This window comes from Salminus brasiliensis, chromosome 15 (genome assembly GCF_030463535.1).
Source record: "Salminus brasiliensis chromosome 15, fSalBra1.hap2, whole genome shotgun sequence".
Lineage (NCBI taxonomy): Eukaryota > Metazoa > Chordata > Actinopteri > Characiformes > Bryconidae > Salminus > Salminus brasiliensis.
The window spans coordinates 4,135,673-4,163,328 of record NC_132892.1 but is presented as its reverse complement, the minus strand read 5'-3'; the positions used below and the strand labels follow the sequence as shown (position 1 = coordinate 4,163,328).

Below are 27,656 nucleotides of genomic sequence, written 5' to 3'. Positions count from 1 at the left end.
TCAAGGACAATTGTCAAATTAAAGGAATTATTTATTTAAATTGTTTAATTTAATTACATTTATTTAATTGAAGGAACAATTTATTAAATTGAGAGAATGATTTATAAAATTGCATAATTGTTTTTTTTTTATTGAGGGGCAATTTAATTAATTTAATAATTAAGGAACTCATTATTAAATTAAAGGAGCAATTAATAAAATTGAGGGAACAGGGATGAATTATTAAATTGAACGGGAACAACATTTTTGTAGGGGAAAATATACAATTATTTATTAATAATACAATTATTACATTAAAGGAAAATGTATTAAATTAAAGGGATGATTTATTAAATTGAATGGGAAAATATACAATTATTTATTAATAATACAATTCTTAAATTAAAGAAAAATTATTAGGGATGTTAGAGATATTAGGGATGAATTATTAAATTGAAGGAGGAAGATCGCAGCTGGAGCTGCTGTTGTGCTAGCTAGCTCTGTGGCCTACCGGCTGTATGTATGTAAGTATGATCACCCGACCCCAGCTACCACGGCGGTCGCCGAGCGGCTAACCTTAAGAACGCACAGCAGTTGTTTGGCAGAGTCTGACTCTCTTTATTAGCCGTTATTAGACTTCACACATAGTACATGGAGAGAGAAACACCAAGAGGCCTTTTTGAGAAGCAGCATTATCGTGCTACTCTGAGAAAGGCACAGACACTTTCCAGTCACATCCGTTTCCTCAAATACATTCAGAAAAAGGGGGTAAAGCTTCAGCCTGGGAAAGCTGTGCAAACGGAAATACAGCCACTAAGCGAACGCTACGGTAAACCCTTGCTCCTTCGCGGACGCCACACATGTCCGATACGCGGTGACTGATGTGCAGGACTTGCTTGCGGTGTTTTTTTCGGACGTCAGGTGACTAGCGATGCACTTTTAGGACTTCCTGCGCCGCTGCGCTGCTATTTAAAACATGGCCTCATTAGACGAGCAGCCGGCTAGCAACACTAAAAATGGGTTTTGGTTCAGGACACAGGCTTTCTCTCAGAAGGGCGCGCTGAGAGGAGCCTACCGCCAGCCTACTGTCGGCCTACGCCAGCCTACCGCCGGCCTACCGCCGGCCTCTTTAGCCTAGGCAATATTCAGCTGTCCGGACTCTGTGGACTCGTCCGAATGGTTCAAATGGTTTTGTTATATGCATATATCAACGGCTGGTTCCTCACAATAGGCCACCGAATGGACTCCTAGCATAGCGTAGCGTAGCACAGACCATCATCAGGCATATTATGATGTCATAATGCCATTATGATGTCACAGCTAGCGACAAAACAAAACAAACACCAACAGCGGTAGCCAGCCACACCATGTTGTTAACTAGCGCTCGTCTCTTTCTGAGCACCGGAAGCAGGTTATGCACTTAGCACCAGGCGTTGGTAGATACTCTAAGCCGTTTTTTGGAGGTTGGCGCGGAGAGTTCCCGCTGATCTAAGGAATTGCACTACTTGTAATCTCAGGCAACGCTAATCTCGCCGCAGACAGACAGGCCGCAGGTCAGGGAGCAGCGTATGGGACGATCCAGTATTCCGTAAAGCTGGCATTTCTCCAGTCTAACAAGGCAGACGTATGGCAGGGGTCAAGGAGGCGGTCATTGCATCACATGAAGGTTCGAGAGATGGCAGTGAGATTGAGATTTCGACTTTGCGGATACAAACTCAGTAGGCTGGATTCACAAAAGTGCCTTAGGAAAGAAGAAGAATCTTTTCAAATTGTACGAATTTCCTTGTATTATAATATTATATTATATTTATATATTTGTAACCTCACGGCGGCCTCAAACTGGTCAGGAACACACCCCCTAAAATGACCAACTTACTAGAAATGAATGTCTAAGATCAACGCTGCCTTCACATGCTGTCGGAATTGAGATAAATATGAGTTCCCGAATTGGGGTCGTAATTTCTCCGGAAAATTCGGAAGTCATTTTTTCGTTAAAATGTTATGCGATTTTTCAACAACCCGCCAATTACGTACTCTTCCCATCACCAATGAGGGCGGACCAACACAAGCCCCCCCAAATGATGCCGATGCAAAATCACTGGGCCAGTAACGAACGCACCTGCGGGACAGAGCGCTATCTATCGCCCCTAGAGAGAGTGAGACCGATCGTGCTCTCTCTGGGCCTCGGCTGCCGCCGGCTAGCAGCACGACCGGGATTCGAACCTGCAATCCTTAGTCCGCTGGACCACTCGAGAAGAAGACGGAGGGTGCGTCCCAACTGCGTACCAATGATTAATACTAGCTAGTGTTTGAGAATCCTCAAATATCCAACATGAGCTGTGTACCAAAGCCTAGGCCGCAGCCCAGGTGGGCTGGATTTCTAGGCTGCGATTTGGTAATGGCTTTCCGACATCATGCCCCGGTTCTCCTATTTCTCGAAATAGCACAGTCTGATCCATTTTTCCCTCCGTTTCACGTGGATTTAACTGATACCGATGAGCTAAAAGGCTACGCTACAAACAAGCTACATGAGCAAAGTTTCTTCATTCATTTTTCCTCAGGAAAACGTTCGTGAATCCAGCTGCTGGTTCTGTGAGTCAAGGTGATAGCGAATGAACAGCTAACGTTAAATCAGTACACCAAACTAAAGGACTTAGCATGCAGTCTTTCATAGCTACTGATGCTAGGTTGGACCAAACCTCTGTTTAAAGTAGTAGGGTTTCTAAGGCTACCATATAAATAGGCTAAGCAGGAAGTTCACTGGCTCCAGCTGTGTCGGCATTGCTAGCTAAGAACTAATATAGCATGGAGTTGACGTTGACGTTACTCCACACTGTACGCTCCACCTTTGTGTGAAAAACACACCCATTTGAACTGAATTTGTCTTCATGAGCATGATGAGTTTAGCATCGTAGCATCACGTAGCATCACGGTCACATTTGGCCAACTCCGACAATCTGCAAATCTGCTTCCTTGGCCAATCGCACTGTGAATAAAGACTAAAATCAAATAAATGAGGGACCACATGGCACGCCGTCAGTTGAGTGACTAGGTCACGCTGTAGCCGAGTTAGCCAGCTTGCTAACTGCTGAGTAGCTAGGTTAGACACTCAACTAACCGCAGCTATGCTAGTCACTCCGCCGCGGTCATCTTGCGAGCGAGTGTATACTGATCCGCTATGAGGTGTTTTTGCTGCTAATGATGGCCGAGACTTAGCTTGCTAGCTGCTAATGTGGGTTATGCCCATTTCGTGAGGCTTTGCTAGCTGCTAATGTGGTGTAACAGCAGATTACGGGTAAATTCCATCGATCTCATTTTATAAATCTGGTCCAATCTAGCATCAGGATCGACACAAGAGAGCATCTCCGTGTCCGAACAGATCTCCACAACTAGGCCTCTTTCAGCATGGAGTTACATAAGGAGCTTAATTCTTAAATTCACATGGTCACAGTCATGTATGTGCTTTTCTGAGACCACATCTGTGTCGAGTTGCTAAGCTGTCTGCTTGTGCTTGTGTATTCACATTATGCGGTACGTTGCTGTATCTTGTGTGCTTGTATCGTCGTTTCAGTGTCAGTGCTGTGTTCTAGATATACTGAACGATATGCTGAAAGGTAAGTAAGCATGTCCTATAGTTAAGTGTGTGTGTGTGTGTGTGTGTGTGTAGAGATGCTCGTATTGAGATTCCTTGTGTGCGTTTCAATACTCCCACAGAGAGGCATTTTCGATGCCCTGTGCTTTGGCCTTGAGCACCCCAGCATGGTCTCCCTTCAGATAAAGACCCTCCTGGGTCCTAATGGCCACCTTGTTGTAATCACAGAACTCGAAGCGGAAGTAGACTGGAGTGGCGCTGTTGCTCACCACGGTCCCGTCCGCCTCCGCTGTCCAGTACTTTCCTGTCGAGTCTGGGAGAGTGAGAGAAAATTAGCATAGCATAGGGCTTACTTTTTATATGACATCACTGGTGGCAAGGAGGAGGCAATTATTATTATTATTATTATTATTATTATTATTATTATTAATCTTATTTTTAACTGGGTGCTGGATGAGTAACGGAGACTGCCCCTTCAGATAAGTTGAGCTAAGATAAGCTAAGACCAGGGGCCTGTTTCAGTAGTCTTTAGGCAAGCCAGGTGTGACTTTCCTATCATAACGACAAGAAAAATAACGCCTCACGCAGCTCGAAACTCGCAAAAGTCATGTGCTAAGTCTCTTAATTAGGGTGTGTGTTTGTTTTGGGCATAACGTCCGAGATCTTTTCTCCTCAGTGGACGACGTGCCAACGTGTTCATTTATAAAGATTCGCATTGTACAATTGTATAAGTAGAGTAGAAATTTTAAGACACTCATGTTTCTTAGTAGTTAAGTGTAATGCACATACTTGCAACTGTGAAACTAAGATTTGTTTAGGAAAGGAATGGTTCATTCAAAATGTTGCTGAAAATGCACTAAAGGCGAATAATCCTAAAATATGCTACCATGGAGATATTATCGTCCATTCATTCATAGTGACATTTGCATAATGCATTTTTGACTAAACCATTCCTTCACTGACAAATCCTAAAAATATACTTTGTTGCTAATATCCAATCACCACAGCCAGTCACCATTCAGCAGGAGCCTTACCTTTCAGGCTGTAGGCATTGTTGTTATACTCTAACTGGAAGACGTCGTAGGAGGAGCGGTTGCAGTCCAGAGTTCCAGTGCCTTGCTTACGGCAGCCGATGAAGCCATGCTCCCCAAGGAACACGATCAACGGCCTGTTGATGAGCTTCAGGACGAAAAGCTCCTGTTCACCTGCACAGTAATAACAACGGGAATGGTTGGTCCTCAAGCATGGTCTTACTTGCGGTCTAGCTCAGTCAGGTTGATCATGCTGGTAGACCAGCTAAACCATCAAACAACCCTAAGCTGGTCAAGAGCTAAGATAAGCTAAGCTAGGCCAAGCCAGCATAATTAGCTTGACCTGCTTGTCTGTCCAGCAGGGTTTTATGTGAGGACAAAGTCACTCAAATTCCCGACGACTACACCTGCAGGTAGCTAGGTAGCTAACACTGTATCATTACCCGCATGCATATTAGCATCATCAGTAGAGATAGCATATCAGTGTTAATAGGTATCGTAGCAGGCCTTGACTAATAGTGGACCTAGTAGTAGTCGTAACAGTCCAATATTATATATACGATATGATATTTATGGCGTGGCACGTATTTAGCCATACGGCTAAATGAAATGGATGTGACTACGAACCTGCGGAGTCCACAGAGGCAGTCAGCTGACCATTCTTCTTGGCTGTCAGGTACTTGCCGTTACTGGCCTTGAGGGTGACCTTCGAGTCTTTCCACTCCAGGTCGAAGAAGCAGCTGGCCGATCTGCCGTGAACAACCATTACAGTCACTTTTGTGCCACAGGATCCAGGGTCTGTACATTTACACCGATCCTAAGTGTGGCGACAAATACACAAGAGCATGCGCTAGCTGTGTAAGACCCCCGCAGTATTAACACGGGCAGCCAGGCGGCCTCGTCCAATATCGATGCTGCGGTGTTACCTTCGTGAGGCAGCCGATTAAAAAGTGTGTTGCAGGGTTTGTGTATTACAAGCTGATGTGTAACATATGTTATGCCAGGACCATGGCTATAGCTATCTGTTAGCGTAGCGCTAACTGCATGCCGAAGTAGAGTGTGTGTGTGACGTGTGTGGTGTGTAGATTACACAATGCTAACAGATGAATTACAGCTTCAGTGAGTTAGCTGGCTAGCGCGAGCTAGCCACATTAGCTTTGTGGTTGTAGCGCAAGACTAAAGAACGAAACTGCCGCACTGTGAGCACTTCTTGGATGGAAAAAGAAGCCGCAAACGGGTCCGCGGCGGCGCAGAACGGTATGTCGTGGCCTTAGTGACCATTTGACCCTGTAGTGAAAAAAAAGAGGCCTAGGTTGGGGTCCCAAAAAACACATAAGCAAGTACATACACTCCACCAAAAGAGTGAATGCCCCCGGTTTTGGGATGGGATGCCTGAAAAGCTTGTGGAGAGTCATACTCAAGGCTAAGACCAGGTGCTCTGGACTGAAAAATCCAAAGCTGGATTATATGGAGGTGGGGCTGCCTTGCTGTAGTAGGGTCTGGAGAGCTCTCCAACATGGGATCCACAAGGAATTCTGTGAAAATGTGAGACCGTCTGTCTGAAAACTACAGCTGAAAGAATTCTGCATGGAGGAGTGGGACAAACGTCCTCATAGTCGATGTGAGAGACTGGTAGATCATTATAGGAAACGTCTAGCTGTGGATATTTCAGCCAAGGGGGGACGGCTATTAGAACCTGTGGAGTCCTAACACTCCAACCTCTTGTGGAGAGGTGTGGGAAAAGGGCCGTTACAGCTGGTTTTCAAATGGAAGGTCTAACGAGCTCGTGCAGGTGGGGCGGGCAGGCGTCCACATACTTTTGGCCACACCGTGCATGTGCTTACGTGGTGCCCTCTCCTCTAAAACAGTCGGTACGTGATCTTACTTCGCAGACGCAGTGCACTGGATGGCTCCGCTGGGGGTAAGGCTCCAGTACTTGCCGCTGTAGCACCTAAAAGCGCAGCGCTTTGTCTCCTGCTCCATCTCCATCTGGAACACCTCCTGATTCGACTCTTCGTCCTGATTGGCCGACAGATCTACCCCTGAAACAGCACAGGCCAATCAGACTGGGTGGGGTGGGGGGGATTTGAGCCAAGTCAAACGACACATACTAAGCTCTGCAGAACATGTGTGTACATACATGAAGCCTGAGTCCACGTGAAGGGGCTGGGGAGAATGGAGAGGGAGGTGGAATGAATGAAAACCAGATGGAGAGAGAGAGAGAGAGGGAGAGAGAGAAAGAGAGAGAGGGAGAGAGAGAAAGGGAGGGAGAGAGAGAGAGAGAGAGAGAGATAGAGAGAGAGAGAGAGAAAGGGAGGGAGAGAGAGAAAGAGAGAGAGGGAGAGAGAGAAAGGGAGGGAGAGAGAGAGAGAGAGAGAGGGAGAGAGAGAAAGGGAGAGAGAGAGAGAGAGAGAGAGAGAGGGAGAGAGAGAAAGGGAGAGAGAGAGAGGGAGAGAGAGAAAGGGAGAGAGAGAGAGAGAGAGAGAGAGAGAGAGAGGGAGAGAGAGAAAGGGAGAGAGAGAGAGAGAGAGAGAGAGAGAGGGAGATGCAGGGAGGAGAAGAGGCAGACAAAGAAGGGCGTTCTAAATCAATCCTGTATGGAGGATAAAATAGTCCTACAGCACACACACACTTACACACACACACACACACACACACACATTAACACACACACACACACACATTAACACACACACACACACACTTCATAGCAAACATGCATAAACTGCTGCAGATTGAAGGGTTTTGTCTCAGATGACATTTGAGTACACTAGCCTATGTGATGTAGCTACTCAGTGTAATTAGCCTACTGAGTATGAGTATACTGAGTATAATGAACCTGCTGATTAGTACAACTAGTATAATTAGCCTACTGAGTACAAGTATTTTGAGTATTTTAGTATTTATAAGGTGATTGAGTAATTGTATTAAGTATTGTGTATTTTGAGTATAAGTCTAATAGTGTAATAGGTATTTTGAGTACAATGAGTACACTAAGTATTGTTTCTTAAGTATGATGAGTGCACAGAGTATTGTGTATTTTGAGTATGAGTACACAGAGTATTGTGTATTTTGAGTATAAGTACACTGAGTATTGTGTATTTTGAGTATAGGTACACAGAGTATTGTGTATTTTGAGTATAAGTACACTGAGTATTGTGTATTTTGAGTATAATGAGTACAAGTACACAGAGTATTGTGTATTTTGAGTATAAGTACACTGAGTATTGTGTATTTTGAGTATAATGAGTACAAATACACAGAGTATTGTGTATTTTGAGTATAAGTACACTGAGTATTGTGTATTTTGAGTATAAGTACACTGAATATTGTGTATTTTGAGTATAATTACACAGAGTATTGTGTATTTTGAGTATAAGTACACAGAGTATTGTGTATTTTGAGTATAATGAGTACAAATACACAGAGTATTGTGTATTTTGAGTATAAGTACACTGAGTATTGTGTATTTTGAGTATAATTACACAGAGTATTGTGTATTTTGAGTATAAGTACACAGAGTATTGTGTATTTTGAGTATAATGAGTACACTGAGTATTGTGTATTTAGAGTATAATGAGTACACAGAGTATTGTGTATTTTGAGTATAATGAGTACACTGAGTATTGTGTATTTAGAGTATAATGAGTACACAGAGTATTGTGTATTTAGAGTATAAAGTAACTGAATAAAAGGAGTTTGTTGTAAAAAGAAAATTGAGTATTCCGAGTATAATTGGTCAGTTAACTAGTTTAGTCTTTTGGGTATGAGTATGTTGAGTATTGTGTATTTTGAGTGTAATTGAGTATATCAAGTCTATTGAATGTAATTAGTATATTGAGCATGATGAGACTATTGAATTGAGTACAATGAGTATGTTCAGTATTGTGTATTTTGAGTATAATGAGTACACAGAGTATTGTGTATTTTGAGTATATGAGTACGTTAAGTTGAATGAGTATTGAACATAATGAGTATGTTGAGTATGGTGTATTTTGAGTATGATACTGAGTAATACTGAGTAAAATGAGACTGTTGAAAGTAATGAGTATAATGAGAATGTTTCGTATGTTGAGTATTGAGTATTTTGAGAGTAATTAGTCCTATGTTGAGTATGAGGAGTATTGAGTATTTTGAGAGTAATTAGTCCTATGTTGAGTATGAGGAGTATTGAGTATTTTGAGAGTAATTAGTCCTATGTTGAGTATGAGGAGTATTGAGTATTTTGAGAGTAATTAGTCCTATGTTGAGTATGAGGAGTATTGAGTATTTTGAGAGTAATTAGTCCTGTGTTGAGTATGAGGAGTATTGAGTATTTTGAGAGTAATTAGTCCTGTGTTGAGTATGAGGAGTACTGAGTATTTTGAGAGTAATTAGTCCTGTGTTGAGTATGAGGAGTATTGAGTATTTTGAGAGTAATTAGTCCTGTGTTGAGTATGAGGAGTACTGAGTATTTTGAGAGTAATTAGTCCTGTGTTGAGTATGAGGAGTATTGAGTATTTTGAGAGTAATTAGTCCTGTGTTGAGTATGAGGAGTACTGAGTATTTTGAGAGTAATTAGTCCTGTGTTGAGTATGAGGAGTACTGAGTATTTTGAGAGTAAGTAGTCCTGTGTTGAGTATGAGGAGTATTGAGTATTTTGAGAGTAATTAGTCCTATGTTGAGTATGAGGAGTATTGAGTATTTTGAGAGTAATTAGTCCTATGTTGAGTATTGAGTATTTTGAGAGTAATTAGTCCTGTGTTGAGTATGAGGAGTACTGAGTATTTTGAGAGTATTTAGTCCTGTGTTGAGTATGAGTACTGAGTATTTTGAGAGTAATTAGTCCTATGTCGAGTATGAGGAGTATTGAGTATTTTGAGAGTAATTAGTCCTATGTTGAGTATTGAGTATTTTGAGAGTAATTAGTCCTATGTCGAGTATGAGGAGTATTGAGTATTTTGAGAGTAATTAGTCCTATGTTGAGTATTGAGTATTTTGAGAGTAATTAGTCCTGTGTTGAGTATGAGGAGTACTGAGTATTTTGAGAGTAATTAGTCCTGTGTTGAGTATTGAGTATTTTGAGAGTAATTAGTCCTGTGTTGAGTACTGAGTATTTTGAGAGTAATTAGACCTATGTTGAGTATTGAGTATTTTGAGAGTAATTAGTCCTGTGTTGAGTATGAGGACTCTCTTGAATGTAATGAGTATGTGCAGTATTGTGTAATTGAGTACAGTGAGTACACTACTATACCTTGGCGCATGGACACGTTTCTGCCGTTGCTGGCGGTGAGCACGACCTGCGCGCGGCTCCGCTCCATCACGAACAGCTCGTCCTTGCCGGCGCGCGCACTCTTGCCCGCCTTGAGCGCCCCTGCGGGTCCCGAGGGCGCGAGGTACGCCCCGGCGGCGTCCCTGAAGGCCACGGCACCCGCGCGGAACTCGAGCGTGAATCCCGTGCCGGCGGCGGCGGGCGGTCCGGCCAGCAGTTGCCCGCTCGCGCCCAGAAAGCGGCCGTCGTGCGTCTGCAGGTGGTAACGGCGCTCAGCATAGACCAGCGTGAGCAGCGCGTCCACGCCCCACGGCGCGTCGCGGTCCGCGGCCAGTTGGCCGGCGCGCACGCCCGCGTAGCGTTTGCGCGCGGCGCTGTACACGTTGACCTGCGGGTGCACGGCCAGGTGCACGCTCCACTTGGCCGCGGGGTTGGCCACGCACGCCACGCGGTCCTCGGCGCCGCCCAGGTAGAAGCGCGGGTGCGCCTCGGAGCGCAGCGCCCAGCGGCCGTCGTCGTGCGCGATCACCGCGAAGCGGCAGTCCGGCTCGGGTCGCTCGCGCTCCACCGTCACCACGCCGTCCGCGTCGCACGCCAGGTAGCGGCCCAGGTGACTCCGGAGCAGCACGCAGCTGGAGTCCGCGTCGCCCGCGTGCTCCAGAGTCCACACCTGCTTCTTCTTCATGGAGGAGGCGGACGCGTTGATGCTGAAGCCGAAGGTCTCCGCGGTCAGGTACTTGTTCCCGGCGTTGATGAGGCCGAAGCGGACCACCAGGGGCTCGCCGGGGGCGTCCGGAGTAGCCATGGCTGGAGGAGAGGAGTGCTGCAGAGGGGCGTGTGGTGTGCGTGCGTGCGTGCGTGCGTGTGAGAGAGCGCGCGCTAGAGAGACTGAGAGTCTGGGATGGGGGGGGGGGGGGGGGGGGGGGGGTTTGAGGGTGGGACCGGTGTGGATGCGTTACAGGGAGAGAGAGAAAGAGGTGTGTGTGTGTGTGTGTGTGTGTGTGGTGGAAGGGGGCTTCATATAAGTTAACATGCTGAAGTTCAAACCAGAAGACCCCCCTCCCCAAACACACACACACACACACTGGAATGGATGGACCCTTATGATGAAGTACCACCGGATCCGGTACCTTCACACGTCAGCGGTTGCTAAGGGAAGAAAGGTGTAGCCATGGAGATACTGGGTGCATCCCAAATCCAGCCGTAGGGGCCAAAAGCAGTACCCTATAAAAGCAGGGGCCCTAGAATGAGAGCGGTACAGAGCTGGGAAACGGGCCGATCCCAAAACCCCCAAACTGTTACATCACAGTCTAGACTCGTTACTCGCCTAGACTGCAGCTAACCGCCTAAACGCTGACCCAGCAGGACTACCTCAGACTGCAGCTAACCGCCTAAACGCTGACCCAGTAGGACTACCTCAGACTGCAGCTAACCGCCTAAACACTGACCCAGCAGGACTACCTCAGACTGCAGCTAACCGCCTAAACGCTGACCCAGCAGGACTACCTCAGACTGCAGCTAACCGCCTAAACGCTGACCCAGCAGGACTACCTCAGACTGCAGCTAACCGCCTAAACGCTGACCCAGTAGGACTACCTCAGACTGCAGCTAACCGCCTAAACGCTGACCCAGCAGGACTACCTCAGACTGTAGCTAACCGCCTAAACGCTGACCCAGCAGGACTACCTCAGACTGCAGCTAACCGCCTAAACTCTGACCCAGCAGGACTACCTCAGACTGCAGCTAACCGCCTAAACACTGACCCAGCAGGACTACCTCAGACTGCAGCTAACCACCTAAACACTGACCCAGCAGGACTACCTCAGACTGCAGCTAACCGCCTAAACGCTGACCCAGCAGGACTACCTCAGACTGCAGCTAACCGCCTAAACGCTGACCCAGCAGGACTACCTCAGACTGCAGCTAACCGCCTAAACGCTGACCCAGCAGGACTACCTCAGACTGCAGCTAACCGCCTAAACACTGACCCAGCAGGACTACCTCAGACTGTAGCTAACCGTCTAAACGCTGACCCAGCAGGACTACCTCAGACTGCAGCTAACCGTCTAAACGCTGACCCAGCAGGACTACCTCAGACTGCAACTAACCGCCTAAACGCTGACCCAGCAGGACTACCTCAGACTGCAGCTAACCGCCTAAACGCTGACCCAGCAGGACTACCTCAGACTGCAGCTAACCGCCTAAACGCTGACCCAGCAGGACTACCTCAGACTGCAGCTAACCGATCCTGGGACTGGGCTATCTTCTTGTTGAGGCACTGCTCTGGAACATGACACCAGTCAGTCACTTCCTATGAAAGCATTCACTGCTGTGTGTGTGCAGGAGATACAGCACAGTCACGGAAATGTCGGCGTGGGGCTGACGGGGGGGCATTTCTGGGGCACAGAGCAGTTTTCCTCCCTCTCTTGAGAACAGGAATTTCATTCCGCTGACTGGAGAGAGTTTTCATAGAAACCCGAACCCAGTCCCTGCCTCCTCGTCTCTCTGGCTGTTATACACACAAACATTAGGAATTCAATGACATCAGTATTCAGGTCCCTCAGGGCCTCTGAATACCCTCTGTCTGTGCTCTCGGAGAAGGCCTAAGGACTGCTGGGGTTTTCTTATAATGCACGGTTATGTAATGTACTTCCATAAAAATTCTTATTTATTAAATAATTAAATCATAATTTTATTTATTTAAACTCTGAAAGAACTGTGCTTTTATTATACTTTTATTTTATTAAAGCATCACTATGGAATATCGTTACCTTAAAGCGACAGTCTGTAGTTTTTGGGGATTTGGCGACCTCTCTGGTGAGAATGTGTAATTTGCACATGGTAAAAACGTTTTTGCTTTTTATCAATTTGATGTGGGATGCCAATTACCCAACCCCTACATACCCCCCCAACCCCCCTGTCTGTGGCTCCTCCCCCTCAGTTTCTTATAATGCACGGTTATGTAATGTACTTCCATTAAAATTCTTATTTATTAAATAATTAAATCATAATTTTATTTATTTAAACTCTGAAAGAACTGTGCTTTTATTATACTTTTATTTTATTAAAGCATCACTATGGAATATATTCATTTTAAAGCGACAGTCGGTAGGTTTTGGGGATTTGGCGACCTCTCTGGTGAGAATGTGTAATTTGCAAGTGGACACTAGTGAAGGCGGACCCACACACACACACCCCCGCCGACGTTTGCACAGTCAAGCCATTCATGGAGAGAAGCACCGCAGAGGACTTAACTAGGGCTGTACGATATTAGAAAAAACGACATTGCGATATTTTGCTGTCCTGCGATTTTTTAATTACGATATTTAAAAATACAAATATATATACCATGACATTAATAACGAATCCAATGTATCCAAGATCGGATCCAAAATTCAAATCAAATTTATTAACATAAGCTTTTCACAACCTTCAAAGAAACTTCACAGAATTCCGGGTCCGAGCCTGTTTAAGCAAGCCAGTGGCGACAGTGGCAAGGAAAACCCCCTCGGCTCCGGTTTAACCTCCAAGAGTCCCTGTAGATCAACAGTCACAAGCACAGTCATGCAGTGAGGTGAGGATGAGTCCATGCAAGGCCCCAGAGCAGGACAGTGGGCAGCGGGGCAGTGGAGTGGCTGGTCTGGGGGTACCGGGATGGAACATGTGAAAGAGAGGAGGAGCGCAGCAGGGGCAAGCAGACAGCAGGGGGCAGCTCAGCACATGGGGGAGAGAAAAGAAAGGAGAACATTAAGAGGTGAACCCACCCCTCCAGGCCTTCTGGCAGTTCAGGACTCAAAAAAGAGGCAGCTCCACAGCTCCAGGCCTATTTACAACCCTGTTATTTACTGTATTTATTATTGTTATTAATAATAATAATAATATAAGATGTCTCCAAGTGGTCTAGCAGACTAAGATGCTGCCACTATAACCCAAGGATCATGATCGAGGTCATGCTGCCATGCCATCATGGTCGTCCGGTGATGTTGCATCAGCGGCAGGTCGAAACGAGGCGGTGGCTGGGTGCGCATGCGTCCGTCCTGACTCTCTCGCCGCGGGCAGCATTGCATGTGATAGATCTAACGAGTGGGTTGGGTTGTTGGGTATCTAAAGAAGGCAAGAAAATCAATCAATCAATCAATCAATCTATCAATACAAGCTCTGCTTTTATCAGCTGGTTTACATAATCGCTGCGACGGGGTCATGGAACCCTTACTTGGATAGTGACGCTGTGTCCTTAGCAAGCTGCAGAGTTTGTAGCCTGTTAGCTTCAACTTGAGGCCGACGAGTAAAGAAATAAGCCGGTGCGTTCCCCTCTGACGTGTCCTTAGCTCCAGAAGACAGTCGGCTAGCGTTAGCTCTTAGCCTAGTTCGCTCCATGCTGATTTCTGGCACAGGACCTAGCCGTAATTAGCTGTAGAGTCTGGAGGTCGGCTTTCACTGGGGCTTTTTTCGAGTGGGCGGGGTTTTATGTAGACGAGACTGTTATGTGTCTATCTATTAGCACTTTAACTATGCTAAGCTAAGCTAAGCACAGTATGACATTTTAGGGCATGTACAAATATGAACTTTTATTTTTAATGGTCTGACAATTAGCACCACCATGCTTGGTAGGATATGGAAAAACCACCCTACAGGTTATGCTGTGGCTTTATGGGATCGTTTTCAGATACAATATTTTCCATACGAATTTTAATAAAAGAAAATATTATATATATTACAATATATAATGTGAACAAATCCTAACAATTTATCACAGAACAGACAGGCTACACAGTAGAGTCTCCAGAGTACGCTTTCATATCACAAAAAAAAAATTAGCATATTCAAATGATAATATCTGTTATATCTCACGTAAGGTAATGTGAGTAGGTTCTTCCATAACCGCGGCTTCAGGCCTGCTTTCCATACGGGCCGTGCCCTTCTGTTTTTCTGACTTGCCAGTTCATAAACAGGTATCCTGTCTGTTAGAGATACTCCCTTTCAAATGTAACCGCTCACACCTGCAGCCAACGTCGGCCAGATGCCTGATAAGCACTCCCTCACTCCCTTTAGTTGACCCTTTCTCATTTCCAGAACACAGAAAACAGGCATACGCTTATTATAGACCTTCTGCACATATTTCATTTCAGACAGTCTATACCCTACTGGCTGCTTTAAAACTGAAATATTACATATAACACGTACGGCCGCAGCATTATTAGCATTATTCTTATGATGCAGGCATATTTGAATGGATCAGGTATCGGCTATTTTAATCCCAATCCGGTTCCGAGTCTTTGTTTTTAACCACAGTGTTCAGAGAGCCATCTGGTGTCCTGAAGGTGCCATTAACAGACATATCACTGAAACGCTCTGTTTTACCAGAACCGAGTAGAGGCTAACGCTAATGCTAACACACACACATGCTCGCTATAGAAACCCAAATCACATACAGCACATTCACCCACTAAAAACCAGTTATTATATACCAGTACACAAACAATCACAGATATCAGTCCAGAGTGTGTACCACTACACACACACACACACACACTCATACACACACACAGGAAGAGATTAGACTGTGTTTGAAAGAGCTGGGAGCTGATTGGTCAGACTGGATTCTAAGATATTAATATAATATATTAAAAACTATAAGAAAAGTCATAACTAAACTAAATCACTCAGTCCAGAATGTCTGATTATAGAAACTGACTCTAAAAATAAAGGGATTTTACTGAACCCATTAATCAGCAGCTCGTCTGATCTAAACTGTGGGGCTGAATTATTATTATTATTTATTCAAACACAAAGATTAGATCAGATCAGATCAGTAACAGCCGATACTCAGCATTAAGAGACTCGGACTGGATTAGGAGGCAAAATATTTTGATTGATTGGGACATCGCTAATAATAATTAGGGATGTCCCAATCAAAATATTTTGCTTCCCAATCCAATTCTGATCTCAGCATTGCACTGATCTGGTTAAATGTGGGGGCATCCAGAGCTCACCATGTGGATTGGACATTTTTAACGTGTGGCCATGCTGACCCATTCTGAAACTGAAGGGGAAACTGAGCCCTGAATGTATCTCTGTTACTGCAGAGACAGGCCACGCCCTCGTCCCCTTGAGTCATCTGTTGGCGTCAGCGTTTGAGCCAATCGCACAGTTGGGTTGGGCTGGGGACGGAGTCAGACGTCAGACTTAAACAACTCCCTCTCTCTTTCTGCTGTGGTGTGGGCCGTTCTTATGAAGACCAGAAAGAATAACTACCTGGAACCTGGAAAGGGTTCCTTTAAGAATGCGCCCTGATCACAGAGTGCCGAAGGGCCACATTTATGGCCTGTTAGGACGGTGTTTCCGTTCTGTGTAAGCTGGGGAGTTAAAGCCAAAGGTCAGTCCTGTCTAACCTGCCTTTGCGTTACCACCGTCAGTCTTGACTTGTTGGACCTCATCATTCTACCATTCTGCTTTCCTGACAACGTGCCGTCATGCTGTCACACACTCTCAAATTCTTAAAATGGCGAGAACCACTTGGGGTACACCTTCTTCCTTTTTTAGTCAGTGCTATGGTAACAGTTCACCTGCCCATAGGCAAATGTGTGTTGAGGGGCGGCGCCCTCGCGGGCTGTAAAGCTTCTGATCAATCACGTTGGAACAAGCCCAAACCCTGCCCCATACGTTTGTCTTCAGTGCCTTATAGGGGTTGGTCGTCACTTTGGGCCTACTACACCAGGGAGGTGAAAAAAGGCATAATTGAGGGCTGTTTTGTCTATCTGATGTTCCTGTGTGAGCAAGCCTTGCCATATAAGGCTGCTCGGGCTGTTTTGCAGATGTTAACTACGCCTAGTTTTACATTTGCATGAAGAATCCTCTCTGCTCGCCGCTAATTGTAGTTCAACACTACACTAGGCCTACTGCTTTGATCAGATGGTTGGAGGAGGGGGGTTCTGGGGGGGGGATCTGAAGGTGGGGGCAGCAAGTGGGGTTGTAAACCGTGTGAGTGCACATGTTGATGCACTGTCTTTCAGTGTGTCTATACTATTGCTGCAATGCTCATGCAATAAATAAAATAAAGACCACCAAATCAAAGGTACATTATGGTGTATGGAGGCCAAATAGAGAGTGCGAGAGAGAGAGAGAGAGAGAGAGAGAGAGACTGCATCCCACTCTCTTTCTGATTTCCGCTTTGACAAATCATGTGACCTGGGCATTCCGAAGCACTGCACCATGTGACTCGCCCAGAGATATCCATATTAGGGCATCAGCTGAACAGCTCTTAAAGAGACAGGATCCCATCACACACAAAAGAGCGACGGTGAGCAACACCCCACACGTATTTCACTTCCAGGTACAGAGAGCAGACAAGGATAGTCCTGCTAACACAATGAATGTTAAAAAATATATATATATATACACGCTCTGACATTTTGAGTGATCTGTGTGCTTCGGGAGGTGGGATGTTCAGCGTTACCAGGATGTACAGGGTCAAGCCGAAGTCAAGCAATGTAAGATATTGTGTAAAAAACCTCAGAACTACTCCGGAGTAGTGGAGAATGTTCTCCACAACCACTGTCAAGTTAAAGGAGGTTGAATTTCAAGTCATCGAGATCATTTCTAGTGTAGCAACCAAGCCAGCGGGCGTTTTTTTGGCTCTGATCTGACACCGACAATAAGTTGATAAAGCCTTTAGACCCTGTATGTAGTCCCACACTTGAATTCTTCACTCTCACACCTACATTAATGTCATAATTAACCTCAACTTTATAGGCCCTAAAATAGAGCCATGTGGGACTTCCCTGTGGCTTACCAAAGAACTCACAATAGTTTCTGCATTAGGGTTAATACTTGAAAACCAAACCCTATAGTTCAAGGGATTAAAGTGCACACACAGCAGATCTGCCAGTGTTCAACCAAAGTTAAAGTAACGCTGGGTGTTCAAATGTACAGAATTAACACTCACAGTGTTGATTTAGCACTGGCAAATTTAGCTGTGCACAGGGCTGCCTTGGGTTCAACCATTCAAACAATGATATCTATTCACTGGAGGCTCGGAGGGGGTGGAAGTGCAGCTTCCCTTTTCGTTTCCAGATTGGTAAAGTAGAGCAACTTCCTGTTTCGGATTTGCTTCATTGTATGATGACCCTAAGAGTCATCCTCTTCGTTTCATCTGCCTCTCCCTCCCTCCCTCCCTCCCTCCCGCCCTCCCTCTCTTTCCCTGAGAACTCCTTATAAGGCCTTCATTAGTGACGGGAAACTGAGTTTTTAGTTTTAGCTGTGTTGATAAATTAACTAGTCCATTCGAGGCTTTGTAATATGCTTCTTTCCAATTGTTAGCCCAGCTCTGAAGACCCAAAACAGAGGGAATGCAAATTTCCACCACGTCCTGTTTCTTCCACACTGAGCTTAGTTGTTATTTACTTTGTGGTTAACTGTTCATGTCTGGCAGGTTATCAGACATAATTACTTACTTTACGTGTTTTTTTTTTAGTTTGTGGCAAGTTAGCTAACATTAGTATGCTAACAGCTCCGAACCCTTTCAGCTTTCCACGCCCATTTTGCAAAGCAACGCTAACTGCAAATGTCTAGATTGAGTTTGGCTTAAGTTCTGCTAAGTGTCTGTAAGACCCTATTCACACCTGGATGCTTCATGAGACTACATCTGGAGTTGTCGAATGTGTCTCCAGTCAGTCAGACTGAAATCTGATCAAACTATGTCAATATTTTGCCACAACAATTATTACTGGTGTTTTGGTCGTAGTGAGAGGGGTTTTGGTTGTGGAATGCGTCTTGGGGAGACGGACGCGTCTCAGATAAGACCACCCCCTGAAGTGGTTTGAGTGATCGGATTTGTGTCTGATTTAAATGCGCCTTTGGGTGCGTTACTTTACAGTTGCGTTTTTATGTGGCTCAGCCTGATCTAGATATAATCCTCAAAGTGACCAGGTGTACACGGGGTCCAAGTTCAATCGTTCTACAGCCAGAAAGGCACGAAAAATGTGGCCTTCACAGTGTGGTCCTATGGGTTAAGAGAAGAAAGCAGAACATTCACTTGGTTACAGTATTGATATTAATACAGACTTTGATCCGATACAGTTTTTAGAGTTCTATCAACACTGCCCGACACTAGCCAACACTACTTATCTATCTATAATACAGACCACCCCCCCCCAAAAAAAAAAACACACACATACACACAACTGCCAACACGTTCATATGAAATGCCTCCATATCAGAACAGTGAAGGCCATGAAAAGGCCATCCAAAACCAGATTCTGGAATACTTATCATACTTGAGACACACACACACACCCCCCCTCCACACACACTAAAGTAAACGCACAGAGCCCAACCCCATCCTTGGTCATTTAAGTGATTTCATTACAAGGCCATGAGCACTGGGTGAGTCAGTAATCTCTGTGACTAGCATCATCATTACTGCTGATGTCCCCCTCCCAGGTAGGAATCTAAAGTGCGCTTTTTAAGTGTATGAGTCACCACGCCATGCAGAGTGTGTTTTGGTCGAGGGCATGGAATGGCTTCTTGGGCACACATTGAGCTCTCTAGTTCAACAAGAATATTCCTGACCTTTAAACTTTTCACTTCACTTTTAGAGGCTGTTTACACACCCTCTGCTTTGAGGACCAGAGAAGAAACGAAACTCCTAAAGGCCAAATTATTGAAATAATCATCTGACCCAAAAAGGTGGTAAGGGTAACAGATCCTCGTCTGAAAGGATTTCACTTGGACCAAAAAAAAAAAAGAGGGTATTCTCATCCTAATGTACACACCCTGGTGTTTATACTGTGTATTAATTAGCAGTCCCAGAAAGGCCTCCAGAAAATCCGGAGAAAACAGCTCGAGGCCTGTTTGTTTATCAGTTAGGTTGTATTTTCAGAAATGCATTCGTGTTTAATAATTGTATGGCCAGAATTTAACGCAGAATTTAAAATATGTATTATATTTGGGGAGTCATCCCACCAAATTTAACGTTGTAGTAACAAGGACAATCAGGCTATAAATACCTGCGGGGTGTGAAAGAACTCAGACTATGAGAAGAGTACAGTGCAGTGCAGTGAGTGTCTCGTTGGATGTGTGGAAAATGGGACGCAAAGCAGATGTTAATGATTGGCTAAAAGGAGTGATTGCATTTGGGCATGGCTAAAGATCACAGGAAGTAGCTGAATCTGCAGGAGTATGGAAGCGTATGTTCATATGGGTCTTCCAGCAGTGGCAGAAATCCCAGTCTAATTCTTTAATTCTTTATTTGTTTTTATGTTTTATTGCCACATCATTTTAGCCACACCCTTAAAAATATATGTTTTATAGTATTATTAGGAAAGGCAGTGGTTCCTTGTAGACAAGAATACCTGTTAGATATGGTTAAAGAAAAAGAAAACAAAAAATAGGATAAGGAAAGCTAAAAGGTGAATTCTTGAATAACGCACTCACGAAGAGCACTTCCAGACAGCGACTGTCCGGGGCTGTGGTCATGTTTGGGCATGGCCACTTATCTATGTCATTTATCAGGATTTAGAAGCTGAATTTTTAACAGGCTGCTTTCAGACATTCCACACATAGCACGGCCACCAGGCCTCGTGTGGTCTTAGACAAAGACCAAGAGGTTAAGGCGTCTGCTCCACTGGTTCATGTATAGCTCTGGTCATTGTTCATCAAAAAAGGGATATTTTAATATAAAAGCTTGATGTAACTGTTAAACCTCTTTTGTTTGATGTGTCAGTTGGAAACCTCACCAAAAACCAGCTACTACGGTAAAGCAGGGGTCACACTGAGGCCCAGCCAACTGACAAGCAGCTCTGGTTGGCTGCACGGGTCTCATGTGACCAGCCTAAGGGCATGGATTGTCTGGACTAGCATCCCTTGAAAATCCTCTTCGTCTCTTGTGCACAAACTCATATGGTAATTATTACTGTGGCGGATTTGACAGCCGTCTGCTCAAGTGTATGCTTGTTAAGCACACAAAAAAGGGCTAAAATAGTAACGTCATCAATAACGGCATCTAAGAACTGCTCTCTCTCATATATTTACAAAAAAAAGGTCAGCCAGCTCCGATATATCATATTGGTGTAGACATACATGGCTATTCTCTCAGCGTTCCGGTCTGACGTCTAGAAAAATGAGCCGTTCTGCATGAAAATCAGAGCCTGGACTTATTATTAAGCACTCCACTTTTTGGACAGATTTGGTGGAGGAATGAAAGCAGAAACTACTACAACAGCAGCAGAAGCGCTTGAGAATTGGACTGACACTGCTACTGTATATTACAGCAGAAAGAAACACAACATTGTGTAATTTTCTGCTGCTGGCAAGAGCTCGCTTCATCAACTCGCTCCCTGCCGACGCCCACATGCACCAACAAAGATGAACGCCTGCCATAATGAACAGGCACTGCTGATCTCCTGACAATCGATGATCTCTCAATACACAGTCATCAGCTCCAAAGCTGGGCGGTTGTTTACGTTTTTAGCAACACGCACTGCATAACCTTGAAAAAGCTCTGGTGGTGTTCTTGAGTGTTCTGCTGGCCTTCGATGGGTTGTTATTGCTGTGCAATGTGTAGACGGGCAGGCGATGTAGCCCATGCCACCAATTTTACCTAGAAGTAGACATTCAGGTGGTCAGTTCAAGGTTCTCCCATTCAGGAAGGAGATTTGCCTCGACTGTCCCGAATTGTGAAGACCAGGCATCTTCATGATGTACACTGAATTATGGGGTCTTGGTATTAAATTAAGTGAAAACACCTCACCAGCTACCAGTTGTAGAGTAGAAAGTTGAGACCCAGGCACACTCATAATTCAATGCACAGCCAGATCAGATGCCTGATCTTCAATCAACTCAATTCAGTCAAGCCAGAATGCAAATGACCATCCCCTCCCAACTCTGAACTTAAAGCTATCAATCCTTAAACTCATCCAACCTTAAGCTTTAACTTAAAGCCATCTATCATCATCAGATTAATTCGATCTGAACTTCCCAATCCTCGCCTCGCCCCCCCTCCTAAAAAAAAGCCAGACACAGGCTTTGCTCTGGAGGCGGCCACACCCACTACTGAAACAGTAGTATGGCAGCCCTAAGAGATTCCCAATAGCCGAATCAATTGCACCCTTGCAGCTATGACAGAAAAGTCAGATCTCCTGTGATCTTCATCGCTGCTTAGGTTTGGCCATCACCCGAGCTCCCATCCTGGCTTAATTTCTGTGGCCGGTGTGGACCACACCAGCAGGATACGGGCATTAAGTGCATTAGCAGTGTATGGACTGTGCATTAGACAGTAGGTCCTGTCCTCCTGCAAATGGGTGCAGGCGGCCACGCCCACGTATTTCAACCCCCAAACTGACCCATATGAGAGACAATGCTGCAGGCAAGCCTTTGTTGCACTGTATTGAGCCACCTGAAAGCCTGCAAGCCTGCAAAGCCTGAAAAGCAGCGCAAAGGCAGCTTTGCTCAAAATAACCCCAAACCCCACTGCACGCTTCGAGGGGACGAGTCCTTCGTTTGACTTCATGATAAACAAACGCTGCGTTACATAAACTAGCCCGCTAGCCAGGTAGCTAGATAGCTAGCTATATAATCTGTGGGCTACTATTACCTAGATAGCTACCTTACTTAAATATATGGACACTAAACCAGCGAAATAACGCTGACCATTAAGCTAGCCAGCCTAGCTACCTAGCTATCTATCTAGATACCTACCTGATACCGTTAGCTACCGCTAGCTACCGCTAGCTACCTTATGCTAAGCTGCCCTCAGGACATTCACAGGCGTTCATAGCTATGTGTTATTAACCAGCTAATGCTAATGCTAATTTCCCATTCCCACAGGCACTTATTAGCCACATTTATCGCCCAGTTTTGTCATATTTCGTGCCATTTCGTGCCATTTCCACCGTCTCCTCGCCTCTCCTCGCAGCAGCGCTGCTTCGCTGCTTCGCCTCACAACTTGAATTTCAAGCAATACGCTTGAAACACGCCAACTGGGTGACGGCCGGCCAATCAGAGCGCTCGATGCCGAAACGTTACCATATATGGAAGGAGCCGGCCGCCGCGCCGGGTATAAAAGCTCCAGCCCTCGGTACACGGACTGCTTAGAGTTTTCCGTGCACCCAGAGAGGAGCAGCTGCTACCAACCCTCCACCCCTGCAAATCTTTAAAACAAAAAAAAAAAAACCTCAGGTAAGCCTCATTTTAATTTTTTTTATGTTTTAAAAACATTACCTGCATCTTTTCATTCCTGAAAATCATTTTAACTCGAGTCACCTTTCGTCAAAGGCTTCAGTTAACGCGGTAGCTATATTTATCTACCTAGCATGTCTTTATTTTTTATTTATTTATTTTTTTTACAGTAATGTGCAGATTATCTAAGTCGTGTAACATATTTTTTTTAACCCCAGTCAAAAAAAATTCAATAATGTAAAAATGTGGTGTGAGGTGGTTGGCCGTTAGCTGGGTCCGCTAACGTTAGCTACGGTAGTCTCGTGAGTCCGCCGCCTCAGTTGCTAGCGCGCTAGCATGCAGTCGTTTAGGGCTACGGCAGAGGGTCGCGCGCTCGCTCGCGCTCTCCCTCTCTCTCTCCTTTCTATGGAGACCTGAAGGTGTTAGACCAGCTAACCGAGCCCAAATGCTGGCCATTGACCCTCTAAGAAGGGGCTCTGCATTCCTCGGTTCCCCGTTTCAATGGTGGGTGTGGCCACCTCCAGAGCAGAGCCGGCATCCCCTCCAGATGGACCTTTTTTAGGGGGGGGGCGGTGTTGAGGAAGCTATAATAGATAATAAATAGTTAATAATGTCATCTGGCTTTAATATTAGTAATAATAATAATTAGGCTGTGAGATTGGATAAGTCTCAGTTGAAGCTTAAGGATTAAGTGATCAGATCAGAGATCAAAGCTGAATGAATGAATGAAGCCCAGGCATATTTTTGGGGTCTTGGCTTATAAATCAGATAAATCTATTTTTTTTAAAGGATGATGACTGGTAACTGTGACTGGTGGGGTTTTATGGTCCTCACACTTCATTCAGGGCTGTTTAACCCAGGGAGGAAAATGCATGCTGCATGCTGGGAGTTGTGTAACATCAGGCTGGCTGTTGAAATGGGGAGTGGTCCTGGATGTGCTGGTCTCATTCTGTAAGCTGAATCGGCCCTGGTGAGCCGGCCGAACTTATTGCCTTATAAGGCAATAGTGAGTCTGCCCTGCCACTTCCTTTGTCTCAAATCGCTGGCTTTGAGGATTGCGCCTTTGCGCCCCCTACTGGCCACCCATGAGAATAGCGCCATGAAGGATTTGAGCTGGGTGTGGGATCACGACGTTGGATTAGCTTGCTGGAAGTGTGGCGTGCTTTTCCACCTTTTGCTGACTTTCTCCTCTCTTTTTACACAGTCATGGATGAGGAAATCGCCGCTCTGGTTGTTGACAATGGCTCTGGTATGTGCAAAGCTGGCTTTGCCGGGGATGATGCTCCTCGTGCCGTCTTCCCTTCCATTGTCGGCCGACCCAGGCATCAGGTATGTCTTGCTTTAACAGCAATTTTTAAAATCTAATCTTGAAATGAATGTTTTTGGGTTGTCTTTTTTTTTTTTTTTTTTTTTTTTTTTGTTCTGGTGTTGGAGTTCCTAAAGCTTATTTTTTCGTCTCTGTTAGGGTGTCATGGTCGGCATGGGACAGAAGGATTCCTATGTGGGAGATGAGGCTCAGAGCAAGAGAGGTATCCTTACTCTGAAGTACCCCATTGAGCACGGTATTGTCACTAACTGGGATGACATGGAGAAGATCTGGCACCACACCTTCTACAATGAGCTGCGTGTTGCCCCAGAGGAGCACCCCGTCCTCCTCACAGAGGCTCCCCTCAACCCTAAAGCCAACAGGGAGAAGATGACTCAGGTAGGCTTGCCTCAGTTGCTTATTGTTGAAAGCAGGCTTTCCACTTCTCCTCCTTTCTGTTCAGATTTTCATTTCTGTATCTTCCTTCTCAGGTTTTCCATCCTTTGACCTGATCATTCATTTCTTCATATTTAGAAGTCACAGGTTCTTTCACTCTTTATCTCAGTGTTCCTTAATACTGCATGAATTGCAGTGTCTTTACCCTGAGCGGTTTTCCTTGACTAGACACCTGATGCATGATGCGCTACTAACAGCCTGTAAGACTTTGCATTCTTGCAGCTAACCTTAATTTAGAGTACCACAGGTTTGAACGTCAGGTGCGTCTTGACGTCTTTGTTGCTTATGTGTAATGATTTGTTTATAATAATGGCTTTTTAAATTCAACAGATCATGTTCGAGACCTTCAACACTCCTGCCATGTACGTCGCCATCCAGGCTGTGCTGTCCCTGTACGCTTCTGGTCGTACCACAGGTATCGTGATGGACTCTGGTGATGGTGTCACCCACACCGTGCCCATCTACGAGGGTTATGCTCTCCCCCATGCCATTCTCCGTCTGGATTTGGCTGGGCGTGATCTGACCGACTACCTGATGAAGATCCTGACCGAGCGTGGCTACAGCTTCACCACCACAGCCGAGAGGGAAATTGTCCGTGACATCAAGGAGAAACTTTGCTACGTGGCCCTGGACTTCGAGCAAGAGATGGGAACTGCTGCTTCCTCCTCCTCTCTGGAGAAGAGCTATGAGCTGCCTGACGGTCAGGTCATCACCATTGGCAATGAGCGTTTCCGCTGCCCTGAGGCCCTCTTCCAGCCTTCCTTCTTGGGTGAGTCTCATAAACCCTTGAATCAAAGCACTTAAATGGTTGAACCACTCTTCAGTCTTTTAACAAACTTCCATTTCTCTGATAGGAATGGAATCCTGCGGTATCCACGAGACCACCTTCAACTCCATCATGAAGTGCGACGTTGACATCCGTAAGGACCTGTATGCCAACACAGTGCTGTCTGGAGGTACTACCATGTACCCTGGCATTGCTGACCGTATGCAGAAGGAGATCACCTCCCTTGCACCCTCAACTATGAAGATCAAGGTAACTTCTTTTCTTTAAATTTTTGGCTTTGAGCAACCCTTTTGTACCACGACTTCATTTTGGGTGTGTAACCAATTATCTCCTTCCCTCCGTAGATCATTGCTCCTCCTGAGCGTAAATACTCTGTATGGATCGGTGGCTCCATCCTGGCCTCCCTGTCCACCTTCCAGCAGATGTGGATCAGCAAGCAGGAGTACGATGAGTCTGGCCCTTCCATCGTCCACAGGAAGTGCTTCTAAATGGGACTATAACCACCTCAGCCAGCCATGTGGCCGGCTGATCCTAAAAGAACGACCAACCTTCCCCTCTCAGACAAGACAACATGGGCATGGCTTCTGCTCCGTATGGCGCGCTGCCTCGGGACGAGCAAACTGGAATGGGGGGTGGTGTCTTACGGGGGAGGAGCTTTCCCCAAGAGGACTCAATGTACCTTTTTGGTTTGTTTTTTGGTTTGTTTTTTTCTTCTTTGTCATTCCAAATAGTGTCATGTTTTAATACTGCATCCACCACTTTGCCCCATGTCACAGTGGGAACACATGACCTTGTTAGTGTTGCTTATGTAAATTAAGTACTCTATTACAATGTCCGGTTTTGTTTTTGTACTTCAGCCTTAAACTCGTTCCAGTTCTGTTTGTTATGCAATGGAAGGGAAAAGCTTTACCCATTTTCGAGTGAAGATCTTGCAGGAGAATTTCCCTGGGGTGTGTGTGGGTAAGGGGACCACCCGTGGCATGTGAGCCAAGGAGTCTCTCTACACTGACATGTTCAACCCAATAAAATGTGCACATGTAAAACTCACCGCTCGAGTGTTTCCTATTTATTTTTGTCCCACCTTTCTCTTCGAATGGTAAATATAGCTGTGCTTATGGGGTAGTTTAATGGCTTGTGTTACAGCAGTTACCCTCGGTCAGAGCTGATGTTTTTATAAATACTGCAGCAGGTTAAAAATCCTAACCTCTCCAGAAGTTTGGCTAAAGAAAACCATCATACTAAACACACATGCTTTTAAATTCTATGTCCTCTATTGGTAAAATTAAGCATCCAACAGGGAAACCACTCGTCACACAGACTCGAATGGAAAAGATTCATGATTTGATCATTTTTAAGATTAATGCAAATAAAATCTGAACACTTCAAACAATGTAGTGCTTTTATTATAATTTGCTCTCTTCCCTGCAATGCAGTTTGGAGCATCAGCTGCTGGATTCTGTAGCTTGTGACCCTTCCTCAGCATTAATAGAGGACTTTTAAGGTGACTGCTGTTGCAGAACTGAGTTCGGTGTAGTTCAGCACAAATTCTGCATCTCAGGAAAGTAAGGATGCTTAAAAATAGGTGAGGGTGAGTCATTCCTGAGTATTTCCTTTAATACCTAAAGGATAATTGGTGTTGCGGGGTGTTGGGTATGGTCTCCAACTTATAAAAGCTGGAAATTGGGCCCAAATTGTAGTTAAATCCATTAAATGTGTGAAAAGTTCTCAGGAAAATGAGCATAATGAATTCGTTTTAGGATTTTTATGCTGGTGTGTTTAAATAAACTCCAGAAACCCATCTTTCACATTTCAATAATACTCCAGTATCTCCCAGTGTATATAATACGATTTGGACGCAGTTTGAGCTGGGAATCGATTCCAAGCAAAAGAGTCGATTCTCCGTTTCCTAGCATTTAAACATCAGGGAGTCGAATCTTCAAAGTCGGACTCGATTCCACACGGAGCAAAAAAAGTGGCTTACAAACAAACAGCATTGCTTGTTCTGAAAAACGACCTATCTACCCGACCTAAGGCACTAAAGTAGAGAAAGAGGAGAATCACGGGTCTCTGGCCTCTTC

At 45.1% G+C, this 27,656-nt stretch overlaps 2 protein-coding genes across 2 annotated transcripts; one reads left to right on the top strand and one right to left on the bottom strand.

Annotated features, from left to right (window-relative positions):
• Positions 1-573: 573 nt before the first annotated feature.
• Positions 574-10,739, bottom strand: fscn1b (fascin actin-bundling protein 1b). The gene is made up of 5 exons (XM_072657445.1): positions 9,836-10,739; positions 6,488-6,644; positions 5,230-5,351; positions 4,606-4,776; positions 574-3,884 (listed from the first exon to the last, which is right to left on the bottom strand). The coding sequence occupies exons 1-5, from the start codon at positions 10,656-10,658 to the stop codon at positions 3,679-3,681; spliced, it is 1,479 nt and encodes a 492-aa protein (XP_072513546.1). The 5' UTR covers positions 10,659-10,739; the 3' UTR covers positions 574-3,678.
• Positions 10,740-22,923: 12,184 nt separating this feature from the next.
• actb1 (actin, beta 1) lies at positions 22,924-26,625 on the top strand. Its single transcript, XM_072656881.1, has 6 exons — positions 22,924-23,029; positions 24,234-24,358; positions 24,495-24,734; positions 25,122-25,560; positions 25,646-25,827; positions 25,923-26,625. The coding sequence occupies exons 2-6, from the start codon at positions 24,236-24,238 to the stop codon at positions 26,064-26,066; spliced, it is 1,128 nt and encodes a 375-aa protein (XP_072512982.1). The 5' UTR covers positions 22,924-23,029; positions 24,234-24,235; the 3' UTR covers positions 26,067-26,625.
• Positions 26,626-27,656: the final 1,031 nt, after the last annotated feature.